General features: G+C 36.9%; 2 protein-coding genes across 2 annotated transcripts; both read right to left on the reverse strand.

Annotated features, from left to right (window-relative positions):
• Window positions 1-502: 502 nt before the first annotated feature.
• On the reverse strand, window positions 503-4,529 carry LOC122027650 (squamosa promoter-binding-like protein 16). The gene is made up of 3 exons (XM_042586645.1): window positions 3,126-4,529; window positions 2,008-2,114; window positions 503-1,444 (listed from the first exon to the last, which is right to left on the reverse strand). Exons 1-3 carry the CDS (start codon window positions 3,560-3,562, stop codon window positions 816-818), a joined length of 1,173 nt encoding a protein of 390 aa, XP_042442579.1. The 5' UTR covers window positions 3,563-4,529; the 3' UTR covers window positions 503-815.
• Window positions 4,530-7,194: 2,665 nt separating this feature from the next.
• On the reverse strand, window positions 7,195-13,550 carry LOC122027862 (uncharacterized protein YciO-like). The gene is made up of 9 exons (XM_042586872.1): window positions 13,296-13,550; window positions 13,079-13,197; window positions 11,186-11,239; window positions 11,051-11,075; window positions 10,711-10,833; window positions 10,457-10,620; window positions 10,304-10,373; window positions 9,237-9,335; window positions 7,195-7,381 (listed from the first exon to the last, which is right to left on the reverse strand). The coding sequence occupies exons 1-9, from the start codon at window positions 13,464-13,466 to the stop codon at window positions 7,322-7,324; spliced, it is 885 nt and encodes a 294-aa protein (XP_042442806.1). The 5' UTR covers window positions 13,467-13,550; the 3' UTR covers window positions 7,195-7,321.
• Window positions 13,551-20,949: the final 7,399 nt, after the last annotated feature.

Here is a 20,949-nt window from a genome sequence, read left to right on the forward strand (position 1 = left end):
CATTTTTTATTTCTCTAATTTTCTTTATTTCTTACCTTTTCTTTTCTAAACATTTTTAAATTTTATTTAATTCTTTACAAAAATTAAGCCGGCCATGCCAGCGACCAGGTGGGTCAGGCCATGGTCAACCGGGAAAATGTTTGCTCAGCATCAATAGTAGTTCCTCAGAAAACCCAATTCTATCATTAATGAAATAGAATTTAGACTTGTGTTAACTCATAATGAAACATAGTTGGCAATCTTTTAAGCCTGAACTCAACTAAAACAATTTACTAAAATTATATATATATTTTTTGAAAATATTCTCAATTAGCGGAGCTCCAAACCAAAGATATAATTAGACATTAGTACAAGAACAAAAAAAGAAACAAAAATTAAATTATATGCAAAAAAACCAATAAAAATGACACCCTCCACTCCAGTGGCAAAGGTAAAATTTCACTTTAACGACTCCTTTAGAATGACCCAGAGAATAAATCACAAGAACCCACACACTCTACACTTTGAAAAGGATAAATTATAGAGACTTATTCAATCTTAATCAGATGGTCTTCTTAGACATGGAACATGAAAAGGAGATATCTCACTATTTCAGAGTCCAAAAGCAGACTCATGCTTAGATACAATCAGATACATTACTGAGAGATAGCAAAATCAGTACAGCCTTGATTTAAGAAATGATGGGCTAACAGTCTTGATGATATGAATCGAACATAATTTGATCATTGAGAAATCTAAGAATGTCGACAATATGAGGATGAAAGGATTAAGATTTCCTCAGTGGCGTTGGGGTGTTTCTTCAGGGCAAAGCTAGCTTACTGCCATGAGAAAGGAAGAGTTTGAGATGTAGCATTTGAGGACCCTTCATCCCCAATCTGGAAAATACTCTGGCAACGAGTATCGGCATCTGAAACCAAGACAGTCCTCGGATTCTCGATGCTTGAACGTGAGTATCTGACTGGATCGCAAGTAGAATGAGCATACTGCAAGAGATCACCATACTGCAAACTCGCAACAAGAGGCTGGACTGTGAAAATCTGATTGGCTGATTGCACCGCGGAGGGGCTCGAGTTGATACCTGATGTCTGATTTGGAGATGACAGAAGAGAGAGAGCACAATCAGAATGGAAGATTTGGGTTAGACCATTGGCAAACAACTTGTTGCTGCTACCGCTGACAACGGATGGAGTGCTTCCCAAAAGATGTGTCTGGCCTCCTAAAGATCCGGTTGTGGTAATGTGGCCGAGGTTGGTTTCGCTCTCTTGCAAGAAAGGGAACTGCTTTCTTTCCTTGCCATAGATGTGAGAAGAGCTTGAAAAAGAGAGGTTTCCATCGAAGAGATTCGGTATTGTCTGATGTGTATATCGTGTATTGTCGATGCCAACCCAGTTTGGCTCCACTGTGGAAGTTGGAAAGACCTGAGAATATGCTGAGAACCTTGTTCCTGTCGATGCAAAAGGGCTAGCATCAGCAACCTAACTCCTTGACGACTAAAGAGAATTGCAATTGCAACTTTTTACCAACTTTTGAGAAGAAAGTTGGAGGCTTAAAGCTGGGTAGATTGGCAAGTAGAATGTGGATTTATTTTCACATTAAAATTCATCAAACATTATTGAACTTGCATACCTACTAACTGTACTCAGACTTGTCTGCAATGAGAGTAACAACTACACAAACGCCATTACTTCTAGTTTGAAATAGGTATGATCAGTAATAATTCAGATTCTTGAGAAAAATCTACCAGTACTAATAATTCAAAAATAGTTACAAAAATGAAAAATGGACTCTTTGTACTACTTGTGGAATGGTGGATGAACATGACAGGCAAAGGAAGCATTTGGGTGAATAGATGAATGGGAATTAGAATATAAATCTGTCATATTTCTAGCTGGTGGAGGAAGAAAACGCAAGTCTGTACAATTTATTGGTGAGCAACATTGGTTAAAATAGTTAAGATTTTTCATTTTGGGAAAAAAAAGAAGAAAAATGCAGGTTTATGAAAGCTACCTGAACTTATCGAATTTGGCTGGGGTTTCCTTCGACGTCTATTGTGTCCATCAAGACGTTTGCGACAGCTTCGCTTTACCTCATCAAATTCTACAAGCAAATGGAATCTGCAACAACAATTTATTCAGGAAAAGGTAATTGAATATTCTTCACATAGAGGAACACATAAACACACAAGACCATGGTAAAACATTGGATAAAAAAGAATCAGTTTAAATTATTCGGTGATAAAAAGAATGTTAATACGTGTAATGGATCAAATCTGAATTCAACACTCGAAGTTTTTACTAATATGGTCATGTATAATCATCATTAAAGCAAGGCAAACATCAGGAATAATAGATCACTGTCATTGTATAAATTATGCCATAATCCAAAACTTACAAAGAGCTGATCATTTGAATTGACAAGGTCTACTATTCATGATATGGGTACAAATCAGAGCGAAGGACAGTCAAGGTGACACTAGGAAGAAAAGTTAAGAAGTGCTAAAAGATGAGCTTAAAGGCAGCCTGATTACTACAGATCGACCCATCACGAAGTTTTCCTAGACAAATTTGTAGGTTGAAGGGAGTAGAATGTAATCTACTTAATAAAGTGCAAAGCCTGTTATGGATTTCCACCAAACCATGACCAATTCATTAGTTACAAGAACAAAACACAACCATATCATCAAAATGATTTAACTGCCATAAACTGAGGAAGGGCATTGCAAGGTCTTAATCCTCCATTGAGTTCTAAAGCAACAAGGTGGTTGATCTTCATAATTGTTGACAAGAATTGTACCAAAAAGATGATTGCAGATTAAGACATGCCAACTAACCTGTATGAAATTTTGACACCATACTTCAATTAAAAAAAAAAAACAAGTCTCCTCCTCCTTTAACATCAGTGTCAGCCTTCAAGTTTTTTCTTTTTCTTTTTCTCACATAAAAAGGTCTTAATTGGTTACTACCTTAAATATTCCACCGTTTATAATATTGGGCACTGTGCACTATTTTCAAATTTCTATTTTTACAAAACAAGACACTTAAAATGACAAACAAAGCTTCCGTAGGAAACAAAGCAAACAATATGATACACATACACTTGATCAAAACTATCCTGTGTTCTTTTACCTGCTGCATTGTTGGCAGAATCTTTGTTCCTGTCCTCCGACTGTAACCACAGGAGTCTTGGAATGAACCTCACAGACCTTGTGGCGCCGATGGTACTCCCTGCATTTACTGAGATCAGTTTTGCACCCATCAACCATGCACGAAGCATTCTGGTTTATATTACTTGGGGCTCGCTGCCTCTTTAATGGACCAGATGAAGAAGATGCTGTTGTCGTTGTCACCATGGATATCTTTGGTTTTTCTTTCCAGTCGTATGATGACCCAGAGTCACCCAATCCCCCAAGTTTGAGATCAACAGAACACTCCGTACCACTCATTGGCAATCGCTTAGCAAAACCAACAACACCTGATCCATCCAGGACGGAGCCAAGGTTGGCATCAAATCCACGGCCCAGTTCGGGGAAATCCCATGGAAGCATCTTCAGATCCCAATCCATGAAAGCAACCCCTCCAAAGAGCTTTAGAAGCTACGTCAAGGACGACTCCTTTTCCTCCTCTCTCTTGTCACTCTCTCTTTGCGCCCAACCACACTCTTGCTCTGCCTAAATGTGTCAAATCTTGTTTCTCTTCTCACAAATCAATATAAGAAAGCACTAAACCTTTGCCTCCACAGATCCTACCACGACCAACCCAAGAAAAGAAGAGGAGCGAAGAACACGCACAAACTGCAGCGTGTCAACCAACAAAACAGCCAAGGATCAACTAGAAAAAATAAAGAAAAAAAAAATGCTCCCTTCCACCAAAACCAAGAAGCCTAATCTTCACAAAAGGTCTTATCTTACAACACAAGTAGATCAAGAAGTTGACGCAGACATTCAAGAACAGTACATGTCAACAGCAAGCCAACTCTAAAACAGCAAAAGGAGGGATTTTGGAATTTGGATCCCCTCTCTCAACCAAAAAGGGATTATGAATCGCCCCAAACCACTAGTGAAGTGGCACAGAGATTCGGGGCAAAAAAAACGGGAAGGAAAAACAAAAAAAGAAAAAGGATTAAAGCAAAGGCGAGACCAACCAAAAAGATGGCAGGCTGTAGCAAGCAAACCTCTCCACCGACCCTGCTCACATTAGCCAAAACCTTCCCACTGGAAGATTGGCGACAAGCACAGGCTCGAGGGGCAATTATTGGCAGGGGGAGGGTAACAGTGAAGGTAGCCAGCCACTGTTGGGAAGCATTAAATGGGAGTGGGGGAGGGTGTTGGGTTGGGTTGGAATGGAGGAGAGCAGCTGAGGCGCGGCAGAGGAAGGAAGGAAGGAAGCGAACACTTGGGTCGATGCCATATGAGGACGTTTTGTTGTGGACTTTAGGGTTTACTGTGGGTCATTGTATACGTGGGATTAAAAAATTGACAAGGAACAGGAGGAGGATGGAACCATGGAGGAGGAGGAGTCGTCGCTCTGTCAAACTCTTTTCCATGGCGAGCAACAAAAAGTACAAAAAAACCATGAGGAGAATGACAAGGAGGTTGAGTTTTGTGACACGCTTTATCTTAAAAAATAATAATATATTATTCAATATTTTTTTTAGTATGATCAATATGCAAAATCTAACTTTTTTTTTTTATATAAGAGGGGGAAAAAAACATAAAATACATCGACTAAATGATTGATTTTGGCAAACTAGACTGAAGGCACTGGACCACTCTGTGCATCAGCCGCATCTGAAATGCATTTAATAAAAGAACTAAAAAGACAGTAAATTAAGTGTTTTCAACCGCCAAATTAATTTTGTGGTCCAACATCCTCTTCAATTACACAAATGTATTCCACTACACTTACAAGTATAGCATAATGCCCATAGCAATTATGGCTTTTATTAAATTAATGGCGTATTAATTAGTACCTGATCACTAATGATCAGGTAGATTTGTGCTAAATCCTTGTGGTCCTCTCCCTATATTTGTTTGGGATTAGCTTGGTGTACTTAGAAAGCCTTAGAACTCTCTCCAAGCAGTGAGTTTTTATTTAAAAAATATATATTCAGAAGTTGAAGAGTTGTGGACATCTCAGGAATTGTTCTTGCGCTTTAATTAATAAGTCCATTAGGTGGCCATTGAGCCCAACTCCTCGTAATAATAAGATAGGTTGGAGAGGCCCCCGCTGGGATGGTGTGCATTCGTTAGAGCGTAATGGGGATTCTTGGAATATTACGGTTCGATCTCCTTCCGTTTCTGTTGGGACATATTTGATACTGAATTTAATATAAAAATTCACAGGTTGGAGGACCATGGACCAAAGTAAGTATTCATGAGTGAAAAAACGAAAACTCACGAATTTACCATCACAAATAAAGTACCGATTTAACATTGGACACAAAGATCACAAGAGTGGATTAATCAGACTAATCACCTCCGAAAATATTTTAATTGTCCCATAAGTAGCAAATTTCACCGCTGGGAACTCCAACTGAAAGGGAAACAAATCTAAAGGCGTCCTATAAGCGCTAAGCTATCATGGAAAATTCAAAGACTTGCCATCTTTCTTATTTTAAATATGCCCAAATTGACTATAAATAGAATTCTTAGCCTCCATAGGGTTCAGCCATGGCCAATGTCCGCTGGCCCGGCAAATCAGTCGAACCAACAGATATTTCCATAAATTGATCATTTCTTACAAGAGGGGTGCTTCTTTTGTTTGGCAAGAATTCTAAAACTAATTTATGCATCGATTTTTGAATTATTATCATTTTCTTATAAGTCGATAGATATAAACTATAATTTAATTATACCTAAAATTCAATTTAATAACATCTACCCTATAATATAATTTAGAATCATTTACAATACACCTGAACTATAATTTAATAACACGTTATGAATAATATAATTTTAATAGCACATAATTTTAATTCAATAATACTTGATGAAAAGAACACCGGATCCTACGGAATAAATAGTAGCATATCCCAAGTACAAAACGTACTCAAAATTTGAAATAAATTTACAACATAATAATCATTTTTCAATATTTCATCAGTAGATAAATTTTTAAAATATTTAAATCACGTGTCATAATTTTAAAATTATCAAATTACATACCCACTTCCTATTTTATCCCATCTTCAAATCAATTCGATTGAAAAAAAATCAATCAACGGATTTTTTTTTTTTTTCAGTTGAATCGATTTCATTCTATTTGAAAAATTCATTAACCGATTTCAATCAAAATCGACTAATAAACCTAAAGACTTCGGAATGATATGAAAATATTTTCTATATATTCATCTAATTCTTCTGATTATAAAAATACTATCAATATCAATTTAACTGAATATATTAAAAGCAATAAATTTTTGAATATAAATTAATTATTCGAATATATTCGTGTTCAAAAAATCACTACTCTGAATATATTGAGTCAAATTAATATTTGATAGTATTTTAATAATCTGGAGAACTAGATAATCATATAAAAATTGATTTCATATGAAATTTTTAAGTCCATCAAACAATTTTGACTAAAATTAATTGATGAACCTAAAGACTTTGAAATGATATGAAACAAATTTCTACATATTTATTTTTTTCTTATTGTAAAAATACTATCAAATATCAATTTTACATAATATATTAAAAGTGATGATTTTTTTAAAATTATAACGATCAAAATTGATTGACAAAGCTAAAAAACTCAAAATGAAGTGAAACCACATCCTATGAGTTCTTCTAATTTCAACCAATTTCGATCAAAATCAACTGATGGTTTTTTTTTTCAAACACACAAGTTAATTTAACTATCAGTCAACTATTTTTTTTATAATCAAATTGATTTGAGAAAAGGGTAAGATAAAAATTGATTTGATAATTTTAAAAATATAATACGTGAATGAGCTTCGGTAAACTACTGTTCATTTAAAAAAACAAAAAACCAAGAAAACCACGTCTCCCATCCAATCTACCTGACTTGAATCTGATCTAGATTATTTCAAGTTATTATTATTTTTTCAATTAGAAACATTCAAAATTTTGTAAGATAGATGACGGATGTGCTCCATTCAAGAATTACGCTATGCGTACTATGGACATTGGAACGCCAAATCACAGGATGGCTCATGACAAGACATCAGGCATGTACAAAATTCTAACTGACATTTTCTTTGTTGGGCAATTTACAAGATGAATCTTTCGAGTGATGATCAAAATCAACTTCAAGCATTCATGAGATTAGGAAGATGAGGATGATGCCTTGTTGCTAGGCTAATAGCTTACAGCACCAACATCTTCACCCTCCACCACCATCCAGTCCAGCCGAGGGCCCTGAAATGAGAGACATTTTTTCCTTCCGAAATAAAAGCCAAATAAAGTCAACAAAAAAGCGATTTGCTACATATATTTTTATGAGACAACTTCACGTTAGAAGATGGAAGCATCTGGCTAGCATAGCAACAATTCTGAAACCAAGGATTCCACGTATTTTTTATAAAGGAGATATTATAATATTGACAGAGAATCCAATAATCAAGCAAAAAGTCCAAATAGTATGAGACAACTTCACGTTAGAAGATGGAAGCATCTGGCTAGCATAGCAACAATTCTGAAACCAAGGATTCCACGTATTTTTTATAAAGGAGATATTATAATATTGACAGAGAATCCAATAATCAAGAAAAGAAAGTCCAAATAGTATGGTCAAGAGCTCTCGATTTTTAGGTCCATAAATTTGACATGCATATATAATATATATTATATATAATTGTTTTAATAAAAATCTTAAAAATATATTTAATTGGATTATTTTATTAAAGGTCCAAAAATATATATATTGTTGAATTTTTTTTAACAAAGGTAAAAAAATATTCTCTATTAAAATTTAAGAAAAAATCTAAAAATATAAAAGAAAGAAAAAAAAGAAGGTAAACAATCCTTTTTTCTCTTTCCAAGATTTTATTTATTGTATAATTCTTTCTTCATTAAATTGTTTACAGAAATAATAAGTATGAATCTTGAACGCTAATTTCCTCCTTTCTTCTCCTTTGAATCTCTTCTAATTAAATTAGAAAATTTTATTAATTTTAGTTTCATCAACATCATCATTCATCAATATATAAACTTACAACGTAAGTTACATACTTATCTATTCTTATTATCAATATTCAATATTGATTTTTAATATTGTATTGGAGTCAATATTTTATGATTTTTCTTACAGATTTGAAAGAGTTTAAATAAATCATCCCAATTTTAATCATCATAGAATAAGTTATATCGATTGCTTCAAGCATAAATCAGACTTTATTGTTCTTTGACTATTATTTTCACTACTTGTGCTTGTTTCATTGTTAGCTTTGTTGCTAGTTTTGTGTGTTTTATTTTTACACTTGAAATTTGTAATATAAACATATTTCTAAAAAAAATATCAATTTTGGAGTTAGAAAAAAAAATAAAAGAAAAAGAGTGAAACAGATTATTAAAACTCACAGAGGTGTTCGTTTTTTAAAGCTAGTTCTTCAATTGAAAATTCAGTTGATGAATTGCAAGAGAAAAGTCAAGAAAAATTAAATGATCATGTAACAAATGAACAATAATCGAGTAATCAAGAAGAATTAAATAATTATGCAATCAATAAGCAGGAAGAATTGAGAGAAAATGATGATCATAATCATGCAACAAATGAGCAGGGAGAATTGAGAGAAAATGATGATAATGGTTTGAATGTAAATGACTTGACAATTTTATGTATCGAAAGTGAGGTGTTAGAAAAATTTGATTTTTAAGATCTTATTGATGATTTTGCTTCTCAAAATGCTAGAAGATATATATTTTTTCAATGATTATTTTATATTTATTTATTTTTATTTGTAGGTATTACACTTTTTGGAGAAACTTAGAAAACATATTTTGTATGGTGTTGCATTTTTCGAAGAATCTTGAGAAATAAATTTTGTATGGAGTTTACCATATTTTAAATGAAATATATTGATTTTTAAGTTTTTCTATTAAATTATATTTAAATTGTACATTAGTAAAAAAATTTCTTATAGAGGTCACTTTTCTCTTTTCGCCCAAGGGCCCCTAAAAGTCAGGGCCGACACTGATGATTGATGACAGAGGGACAAAGCTAAAAAGCAAGCAAGATGGAAAATGGTTTGCCAATTTTATTTGTCCAGATTACCTTTCCCTGGCGAATAATTGTTGGAAGCTTTCCTGTCATATCAACCACAGTAGATGGATCAGCCACTCGGACACCACCGTCGACAACAAAATCAAGGCCCTAGAAAATGAAAAGGAATCACAGATCAGCTTCCACAACAGAAATGTAAAATGGGAAATGCATCAGTTTGAAGCACTCAAATGCAGCACAAGAAAAAATGGATTCTCAAGGAAAATAGGAACACACAAGTCTTCTAACAAAATATTTTCCTACTTAAATGCAACGTCCTACCAAATTATGAACTCGAGTAGAGAATCTTTACAACTATGGCAACATTAAACAATGTTTCCCTCCCCAAAATTATTAGATACACTAAATTTCTATGCCCCTAAACCAAAACAAATCTTGTACTGAGACCATCACTGATTTTAAGCCTCTTGCAAACATTGAAGGGTAGATGAAGTTACTAATCTACATTCTAAAACACATGGAAAATTTTGCAAACTCCAGGTGTCTTTTTTACAGAATTCATAAACAGAAGGTTAAGGCCTATATGAACTCCCACGTCTGACATTTCTACAAAGAAAATGAAACATTTTTTTCTCTAAGATCCATTTATGCTCAATAGAATCTCATTTGCCTATTCCAAATTGCTACACCATTTATCCAGAATAGATATCTATTGGCCACAGTATCAAACAAAGTCAATGATCACGTGTAACATGGAGATTTTTCTAAAGCTACCAGCATTCTTGGCATGACATTTCCTATCTATTTATGAACATCAATACACCAATTACAAGCATATTTTAGCCTTAAGATTGCCACAGCATATGGTTATAACATGGTAAGAGCACTGCAGTTAGGAGTTGGTTTTGACTGTATTCCTGCAACCAGTACAGGTACATGGTCGTCTGGTACATAGCATGCAGTGCAACAATCATATGAAAGTGAAAATATTGAATTTTGAAAATGTGTGCACATGTTCTTTCTCAGTATCCTAATTAAGATGATCCATCCAGAGATAGATGGATAGATAACACATATAGATGTACCAATTCAGCAAACAATCAATTAGTGATTTGTACCTCTGGCTCATAAGTATCTGCGATTAGGACAGGATCTAGCATCCACTGATCTTCTGAAGGCCACTTTACACTATGTTGAGCATGAAAATATTTATTTGATTACAAAAGATATATAGAGAGAAACTGCCTTCCAGCTTTTTTATCCCAACAAACCTTGTGGAAATGACAGGTTCATCCAGACTTCGTAATATAGCTTGACAAATAGGATCATCTGGCATGCGGATACCTACATGCTTCCTTGACTCATATTTAGCTGCCCTTCCAGATCTTATGCATTGTTTTGGTAATTCTTTGGTTGCAGGAAGAATAAATGTATACTGTCAGACAAGAACTGCAACTCAATATTTGAGCCAAATGGATATGATAAGGCTTCAATTCAAATAACTCAATGAGATTATCATCCTTACAGGCCCAGGTAAACAGTGTTTAATAGCACGAAAGATATTTGTTTGCCCATGCCCATCACCACGAGGAAAACCTACTGTGTACTTATCTATATCTTGAAAACAACGGCACAAGATACTGAGAGGCTGTATAAGTAGAATAAATGAATCAGATTCATACAGAAAAAAGCTGGCAACTATTATTCTCAATTTAATATCATGGAAAAGGCAGCATGAAGCTTTAAATAAATGGATAATGCAATATATGGAGACCAAAGCAAAATATTGTTGAATCGCTCAGAATCTTGGAAAAGGCTCCATGTAGAAAAAAAAAGAATCCAATATGCCACATGGTAAATCTCGCCTTCTTGTTTTCTATGTCTTTGATTCTGCATGTGTAAAGTAAACAATTCTGTCACCACAATTTACATGGGAGAGCCTAACATTAACAGCCACCGCAAAAGATAAAACAAAAGAAACAGAGAAGGATAGTAGTCACCTCCGTAGCCGTTCTATCGATGAATAACTCTTCAAATCACAAACAATGGCATACCTGAAAAGATTAACTCTTTAGTTTGCTCAAAATAAGCATCAAGTGTTTCCTCTGGCATTGAGAAGATGCCCATGATTTACGCTAGAACTCATAGTATATGTAGCTTTTTAGAAGAAAATAAAAAAATAATTGTCAGGGTAATGTTTACTAAAATTCAGACTTTTCAAGGAAAAGGCAGCTAACTTATTTTTACGTACTATTCTCTTACTGATGACGGAAATGCAAATATATGAGTATTATATGGACAAACTGCTAAAACTTTTGGACCGACTAAAATTGAGGATGCTCCAACATGGTAGATCTAAAAAGTGTGTGTCATCTTTTTCCATAATTTGAAAAGGATAGATTGAAATTTTGCACAAGAAGAATACCAATGCTAAAATTAAGAATACTAGCACAGGATAAAAGTATTTCTCATAAATTAAATTCTACTAACCATGTTTGATTGGATATGGACTGAGGAACCAAAATACACATATCAATTGAGCCTGGAGATATGTATAAATAATGGAAATCCTTTTATTTGCACATAATCTCAATAAAGGATAGTAATAGATTGCCCCCAACTAATTTACCATCACACTCCTCATGTGAAGCAATGGTTGAACAATATCCAATCAAGATGGAAAACATAAATAAATTCTCACTGATTACTATAGATGAAAAATTCAAGTTCAACAACGGTGTTTTACTAACTCTAGAATGAGTACAAAAAATCATGCCTGTGAAGGTACAGAGAATCACAATGTTTTTCTTTTGACTAAAATAATTCCAGTAGAAAATGTGAGCAGAAGTAATACAGAGGCATAGAGAAGAGCTAATGCACAATTTTAGTTTTCAAAGAATGTGAATTCCATTGGTTATAGCATTGCTCATTGTCATACATATCTTCACAAAGCATGGTTGGTATACTTCAATTGTTCCATTTTTCAAAAAATAAAAATAAAAAATGTAGTCAACCTCTATTATGGTTAAATGTCAATTCTCAATTTTTAAAATTTTGCATGCACTGGTAAACTAGTCATTTAAACCCGCCGTTGCTGGTCCCAAGCCTAGATGGAAAAGGGTGAGGGTTGCGTTAGCCAGTGTTGAATTCAGGCAAATATTAAATGAATGGTAAACTAGTCATTTGAACAACTTCACCAACCTGGTATAGCGGAATGATCCTACGAAATTAGATATGTAATTTAGTAATTTACATTTAATGGTAAACTAGTCATTTGAACAACTTCACCAACCTGGTATAGCGGAATGATCCTATGAAATTAGATATGTAATTTAGTAATTTACATTTAGTCTTATCATATTAGACTAACATGGATTCCAGCCTAGTAACTATTGTATTTAACTTTTTTTATGACCTAATTATATAGCCAGTTAAGATAACTTGGCTCAGTAATGTTAGTCAATTCCAATCATTTCAAGATGACTAGGACAAAACATTATCATTAAATTAAACTGTACATGCCCCAACTCTAGGAGGGGCTGCAATCAATCAAAAGTATAGGGTGATTTTGCTGCTAACTAATTTCAAATATAACTTTGGAAAGGCTTAATTCTCTTCTAGTTGCATTTCCCCTATAATGTGTTGCTTGATTAATGAAAACATCAGGAAACTCAAAAAAAAAAAAAAGTTAGCTAGATTGTATTCCTTTTTTTTTGGCAAAAAATGATTGATATTCTAACATGATTTTTTTTTCAAAAAAAAAAAAAAAAAACTAATTGTAGGCACCAATATTGATCACACAAGTTTGAAACAACACGAAACAAGCAATCGGCTTTAGAACTGGTAGAAGTAGAAAGCAAAACAAAAAGAAGGGACGAGGAACGGCAGCATACACAGTATCCGTGGGAATTACACCAACAGCTCCTTCCTTGATAAGCTCGACGACGGGATCCAGCCTCCAAGTTTCGGTCCCCAAAGGGTCCATTTCCACGTACACCATCGATTCCCGCTTCTTTCGAATTTGTCCACGGAGAACCACAAACATCATTTTTGCAAAAACGTTCATGAAATTATCAACATCAATTTGTGATCCGACGCGGGATAACAGACCTTGAAAAGGCGAGGAGTAGAGTACTTCAAGCGCTTGGGGTTCCGCTTCAGAAGAGCGCGAACGTTGAGCTGAGGCCGGAGGGAAACCGAGGGGGTTGCAGGGAGAAGCGACGGAAGGCTCGCGATGGAGTCACGAACGGAGAAGGTCGAAGGTATCCCAGCGGATGCCATTCTGGTGAATTGCGATCGACGGGATCGCTAACTGGTGGATAGGTTCACCGCAGAGTGAACCGGACCATGAAATTTTGCTATCAATTCGAATGATTGGAAGTTTTAAAAGCCAACAAAGCCTAATTAAATAAACGTGCCAATTAACTTTATATTACCTCTTTTACATCTTAAAAAATAATTTTAAAATCTCACAAAATCATATCACTCTTAAATTTGTTTTTTTCTGAAAAATTTTAAACGATTACATCAGTTTCATTTCCAAACTACCTTCAAACTTGATTGCCCTTCCAATGGCTCCCTAGGTGGGATTGAGTTGGCTATTATAGAATAAAATTTGCGATATTTTCAGTAAAGCTGAACTAACAATTCTCTTTCGTAGTGGTTAATTATAATTTCTTAATTTACCTTCTCACAAAGGGTCATGGGACTGGCCGTGCGGGTTGCTGGATTCACTACAAGAATTTCATTAATTAGAGACAGAATTAATGACGAAAATTAATTTCGCTATTTTAATGAATGAATATTATTTTAGTCATTACTTAGCTATGAAACATAATTTCGTCACTAATTAATGACCGATATATATTTTCATCGTTAATTAGCGATCGAAATAATATATCGGTCGTTAATTAGCAATCGACATATTATTTCGGTAGTTAATTAGTGATGAAATTAAGTTTCATCGCTAAATAACGATCGATATTTTATTTCGGTCACTAAAAACCTTAATACTGCACTCCACCTTTGCCCTTCTCATGTGATCCCGATCAAATTAAGCCACCTGATTCCTATGCGCCAACGACGCCTTGTGGTTGATCTCCAATCTTCTCACCAGTGTGTGACGATAAGTTCATCTCCTCTCCCCTCCCCAGCCTGATCTGGGTGCGGCAAGGTGCATGACTTTGACCCTAGCCACAGCCAAACTCGCGACCTCAGCACTAGCCGCGAGCTTGGCCAGCCTTAGCTTGGTCGACCTCTACTTGGTCGGCCTCAGCTTGGCCGACGTCTGCTTGGCTAACCTTAGCTTGGTCGGCCTCAGCTTGGCCTACCTCAACTTGGCCAACCTTGCTTGACTGGCCGCAAGCTTGGTCCTTGCCTTAATTAGGTAGCCCTACTCGCAAGCTTGGCCGACCATGAGCTTGGACGGCTGTGAGCTTAGGCGTCCACAAGCTTAGCTGACTTAGAGCTAATTGGTATTTGTAAGGCGGGCATGAAACTCTAGAAATAATTGTTGTGTTATTAGTTATTTTACGGATACAGTCATGTAAGATACTATAGTAGTAGCTCATGGCTAGACGTTTTTTAGGTTTGTCAAGGATTGGTAAGTATTGATGTTATTAGTAATTCAAATTCACATGGTGATTATTTTGAATAATGGAATTCTTTTACATACAGTTTTACTTTTGACGGTCATAGTGTAATTGTTTATATCAGCAAGAAATTTAGAGACCATCAGTACATTTCTAGTACTGCATGGAGGCATGTGGACCAAACTACTAAAGACTTTTATTATAGAGATTTTTTTATAAATAATTTGAATATTGATATTGTTGAAGAAATATTATATTTGGGAGTTAGAAGATGAGACACAATTTTAAAAAACTTGAAATATTTATTGTGGCAAATTATACAAGGACTTGTTACACAAATGGAGAAGAATAGAACAAGGCTCTCCCATGTACCAGTGGAGATTTGGAGTGCATAGATGACTATTTGGGCTGCAGAAAAATGATGACATAATTCATCAATTACTCGAAACAACAAAAATACTGAAGTGGACTACTAGTCCACAAAGCATAATCAAAGTATATTGTAAAACATGTAATAGACTTAATAAATTTACTATAAAGTTATATTATAATACACATTATTATAATTAACTTATTTAATTTTATTAAAAAATTATGTGTGCAGGTTGATACTTTACAGAGATATTCTATAAATTGGGAGGTATTTTACAATACCCATAAAAAAGGATGACACTTTTGTCGATACTGTTGGTGCAATATCCCCTAGGTTAAGGTTGACCGGGTTGACTAAGCTTGAGTTGGCTCAAGCTCGAGTCTTGATGTTTAGGTTTCAATTTTTGACAATATATGACGATTGCAGATGCAAACGTCCGATTGGAGAGATTGTTGGTACAATTCCCCTCTGATCAAGGTCTGGCCAGTTAGATGTGAAGAAGAGTCAAGTAGGTCAAAGGATTGACCGGATACTTGACTAGGAAAGTCCTAACTGGAAGTTAGGCAAGTGGAAGACTTAGTGAGTGAAGCTAGGCAGTTGGAAATCTTGGTCAGTGAAATTAAGTGAAAGACTTAGTGAGTGAAGCTAGGCAGTTAGAAATCCTAGTGAGTGAAGCTAGGTGAAAGACCTAGTAAGTGAAACTAAGTAGTTGAAAAATCATGGTGAGTGAAGCCAGGTGAAAAAACCTAGTGAATGAAGCTAGTGTTACGATTCCGCAAGTGCACAGATTCATCATCAGTAATAAAGATTATCGATCCCACAGGACTGGTTATAAGCACTAGCGATGGCTCACTTTGAATTAGCTAAACTACCGATGGTTGTAAGTTATCTAAAGAAAAGGGATTAGGAAGCGGAAACGAGAACTAGTGAAAAGAGAGTAGCGAACTTGGTTAATGAAGAGTTCTAGGAGTTCGGTTTCATTGTGATAGTATTGATATATCACATTCTATCCTTTACTCATTGTCCAACAGCATGCATTCGCCGGAAGCTAAAACAACTATCGTTAAGTACCAAATAGAGAAGATCCCTATGAAATCCTATTATGATTAACCCCTGTCACTAGGGTATCTCGGTAGATCACAAGAACGCAACTATAATTGGTGTCATTAAGGATAGAAATAAGGAGCTTAGTTTGGTCTCTTACTTCCTTGTGGAGAAGTTGCCTCTCATTTCAAGGAAGTACCCTAGATGTCCGTGAACGGGTTACCCCTGTCACTAGGGCCCCTTGGGTGTACGATCTAAGATACTCTCTCTACGAGGTTAGCAATTCCTACACAATCAATTAATACGTAACAGACATGCATAATAGTTGAAACAAAGCAAGTGAAATCATCCAATGAATAGAGACATGAATATGAGTCTTACATTAAAACCAATCCACAACTACTCTCTCATCCTAAAACAAGGAATCTACTCCATAGACGTCGGAGAAAAACTCGAAGACATGATGTAACTAAGCATACAATCCTCAAACAAGAAGAGAGAAAGAGAAAGGATGGTTATCCAACGACGATGAGTGATTTTCGGATCCAATCCTTTGCTTCTGGAGTTGATGTGGTGATGAAGGATCGCTGGACGGAGGTCCTGGATGACGTGGAACGACACAAAGATGATTCTCCCTTTGATGGCTTGCTCCCCCCCCCCTTCGAAGAGAAGGGTTAAACCCCTATTTATAAGCTAGGGTACAGCGCTGCGGCACGATCGTGTAGATAAGGCACGGTCGTGCCTTCTTCTGCTTCTGGCTACGCTGCATGGCCGTGCCAATTGGCACAACCGTGTGGATCTGGGGCTCGGCTCCTGGGACACGACCGTGCATTGCTTAGCTTCGGTCGTGGGGGGCACGACCGTGCAGGATTGCACGACCATGCAAGGACCCATCTCTGGTTGGCCGCACGGCCGTGCAAGAGTTGCACGACCATGCACTGCTCTTCTTCTATTTGGCCACACGACCATGCAAGGTTGCATGGTTGTGTTCTCTGGCTCGTTCCAGTGCGTCGATAATCGCTGTTTTTTCTCCGAAAGTTGTCTTTGTCAACATAAAACCAAACAAAGAGCAGATATCCAAACAAAAGAGTATATATGATGAGTATATGATAAAAGAGATGATCATGGAAAGAATATATACGTATAAAGCAAGTGAATGTGCATTAAAACATGCATAAACAATTATAATATTTACGCACATCAGCTAGGCAAGTGAAAGTCCCTGTGAGTGAAGCCGGACAGTGGGAAAATCCTAGTGAGTGAAGTTAGGTGAAAGTCCTACTGAGAAGCTAGACAGATGGAAAGCTCTAGTAAGTGAAGCCAGGCATGTGGAAATCCAGGTGGGTCAAGGTTAACCAGACACCTAGTGTTGGGAAGTCCAAGTAGGTCAAAGGAGTGACCAGATACTTGGCATAAAGAAATCCAAATGGGTCAAGGGTAACAGGACATCTGGTGGAAGGAAGTTCAGGTGGGTCATAGAGGATCAAATACTTGGCATGAGACGAAAAGTACAAGTGGGTCAAAGGATTTACTGGGCACTTGGTGAAGAAGTCCCAACAGGTCAAGGTTGACTGATGTTAGGCATGAGGAGTTCCAATAGGTCACGGTTGACTGGATGTTGGATTTGGCAACCCTAGACTTGGTTTAATCAAATCAAAGGGAGGTCAATCGATCAACCGATCGATTGAACAGTTGTTCAATCAATCGATTAGGAGAGTGTTGCGATAAACAGCAGCTCAATCGATTGTGAGCTTTTGTTGCAAGCAAAAAATGGTGCCCAATCGATCCGCCGATCGATTGGGCTCCTCAATCGATTGATCAATAGATTGGGGCCAGTGTTCTCACATAAAAGTGAGATCACAGAAGAAGGTTGAATCGATCAGCCGATCGATTCAGCCTCCCCAATTGATCAGTTGATTGATTGGAATATGACCGTTGCGTAGGTTAAAGTCATTGGCGAGGGATTTCTTTGATAATTTTTGGCCAGCTCTTTCCCCGACTCTACAGTGTTCTTCTCCACTGAGCTCACCGACACACACTAGATCTTGGAGGCTTAGAGAGGAGTGTTGTTGCACTTCCAAGCAAGTCAAGAGGTGTATTCAAGTAAGAAGAAAAGCAAGCTAGGGTTTCTTCATTGTAAATCTTGTAAGATTTGACATTGTATTAGCTTGTATTTCTTTCGTCTTGTATATCTTTGTATGTGAGCTTGTACGAGGCTTCTCCGCCTCCGATAGTTACCGAGAAGGAGTTATTTCATAGTGGATGAGTGAGTGAGAGCCGAATCATTGGATTAATTACCTCTTCTTGAGGTGGATACCAAGTAAATCCCTTGTGTTAGCGTTGTGAGAGTTGCTTGAGTGTTTTCCGCTGCAATAACATCATCAAAGCAAGCAACCGAAGTGCGACGAGCTATTCACCCCTCCCCCCCTCCTCTAGCTATAAATCGACCCTAACAAGTGGTATTAGAGCGAGGTCGCTCTTCACCGGAATCATCGCCGGAAAAGGCAACATGCTAGAGGGAGAAGAAGTTGAAGCAAGTTCATCAAAGTCAAAGATTTCAAAAGAGCTCAACTTTAAATGGAATTCCAAGATGGACTCGGATTTGACACGAGGGTGTGCCTCTACCATTCACATTAATGAGCTTCGATTCTTGGAAATCAAGGATCGAAAATTTCTTCATGATGGAGATAGAGCAATGGTTTGCTCTCATGGAAGGCTTTGAAGCTCCAAAGAATTCAAAAGATAAAATTCTCAAGAAAAGCAAATGAATCAAGGAGCAAATTCAAAGGTGCGAGGGGAATGACAAGGTAACCAAATTATTGGTTAGTCTATTGCCAAGCACAATCATTTGCAAAATTGGAGAATACAAGGATGCAAATAAACTATAGAGCAAATTGGCCAAGCTTCATGAAGAACCCTCCACTGCACCAAACCAAAAGAAATCCAAAGAGGATGACTCATTGGAGCAAGACCAGGAGGAAAAGGACTCTGAAGTTGACAGATGCTCAACTTCTTAAGAAGAAGTCCAAAAAGCTTCATCCTTAAAGGAGTGCAACCAAAAGAGAAAAGAGGGAGTATACTCTTTGTTTCATGTGCAAAAGGATGAAGATAAAGAGGCCTCCATCTCTAGGATTGAGGGGGACCATCATTCATTGACATTGGAGCAAGAAGAGACTTCAATCTCTGGGTCAAATGAAGAAGAAGAAGATGGTGTCACCTCCACAAATCAAGAAAAATCAAATGGAGGATCATATGTCACCCCTACAAGAAAAGGTATAACCATTTCAATTTTAAATAATAAAAATCACATTATGTGTTTTGAGTGTAGGGAAAAAGGGCACTACAAGAGTAAGTATCCTAAATTGGCTAAGAAGAACGGTCAAGTGGCACCTAAGGGCAAGGAGAATCCCAAAGAGACCGCCCCCATGACAAAGAAGAGCAAAGAGCATGTAGTATACTTCTTGTGCAATCAAAGAGGACATTACCGGAGTCAATGTCCTAAGGGGAAGAAATCGGTCAAAGTCAAAGGAGGAAGCTCAAGTCAAGGGGGAGCTTCTAAAAGGAAACTCAAGGATTCATTTGTTGAACCAATTCCTTTGACACATGATAAAAAGCATGCTAGGTCTAGTTTATATCACTTTAATGCTATTTATCATGAAAATAGAAGGCATGATAGAATTAATGAAAAACATGTGGCTTATCATGCTAAAATAACTCAACCTAGGACTAAGAAGGTAGAAGACAACTTAGGCAATAATTCTAAGGATTCTAGGAACATGACTAAGAGAAATAAAAATAAAGGTTTTAATGAAAAGTCTAAGGTTGAGGTGTAATGGAGGGAAAATCAAGTCTTGAGGTCAAGACTTAATAAATTAGAGAGAACCTTTAGAAAAATCACACATGAAGAACAAGGGTTCAAGAACAAAAGTCTAGGTTTAGGACATCAAGATCTATCCAATGGTCGTAGAGGTTTGAGGTACAAACCTAAGGCTAAGAAGGAAGTGACATCTTATCATAGGATTCCATATAGCTATGGAACCAACTGTTGGTGCGGGAAGCATCCGACGATCGAACCTAAGTTTTGATAATGGCAAAGGATTCAAAGTTAAGGTGCTTTGTTATCTGACAGCTTTTGCTGAATGTTTCAGGAAAGTCCTAACTGCGGTTAGGCAAGGTAAAACCCTAGGGGGTGGTAACCCTAGGTCATAGGGGGTGGTAACCCTATGCGGAAAGTCTTGGTAGGTCGATGGCTTCAGGCAAAAGTCCTAGGGGGTGGTAACACTAGGTGGAAAGCCCTGGTGTCGCGAACTGTGAAAGTCCGAATCGCCGGTGACGGATGTTCGAGAGAAGTCCGAAGCATCGAAAGTGTCGAGCAAAAGTCCATCCATCCGGAGGATCGCATCGCAAGTAAATCTCCGAGTGGAGTAGGTGAGGACGCGTTCCCGAGAGGGAACAGTAGGCGTCGAGTCGACCTAGGGTTTCCGGTAGGAAACAGAATCAGACATCAAGAGACGTCAAATATTTCAATAGTTATATCATTGTTTTGTGCTAAGTATGCTTGGTATTTTGGGATTAACATATCTTGCAGGGACCAAAGTACAAAAAAGACCTAGGATGAACAGTGCCGAGGCGCCTCCATGGAGCTTGGAGGCGCCTCGGGTGCGAGCCAGGAAAAGGCCAGCGCAGCAGACCTTGAATGGAGTTCAAAGCGCCTTGGACCGGAGGCGCCTTGAATGGAGTTCAAGGCACCTTGGAC

Source organism: Zingiber officinale, chromosome 10A (assembly GCF_018446385.1).
Source record: "Zingiber officinale cultivar Zhangliang chromosome 10A, Zo_v1.1, whole genome shotgun sequence".
Taxonomy (NCBI): domain Eukaryota; kingdom Viridiplantae; phylum Streptophyta; class Magnoliopsida; order Zingiberales; family Zingiberaceae; genus Zingiber; species Zingiber officinale.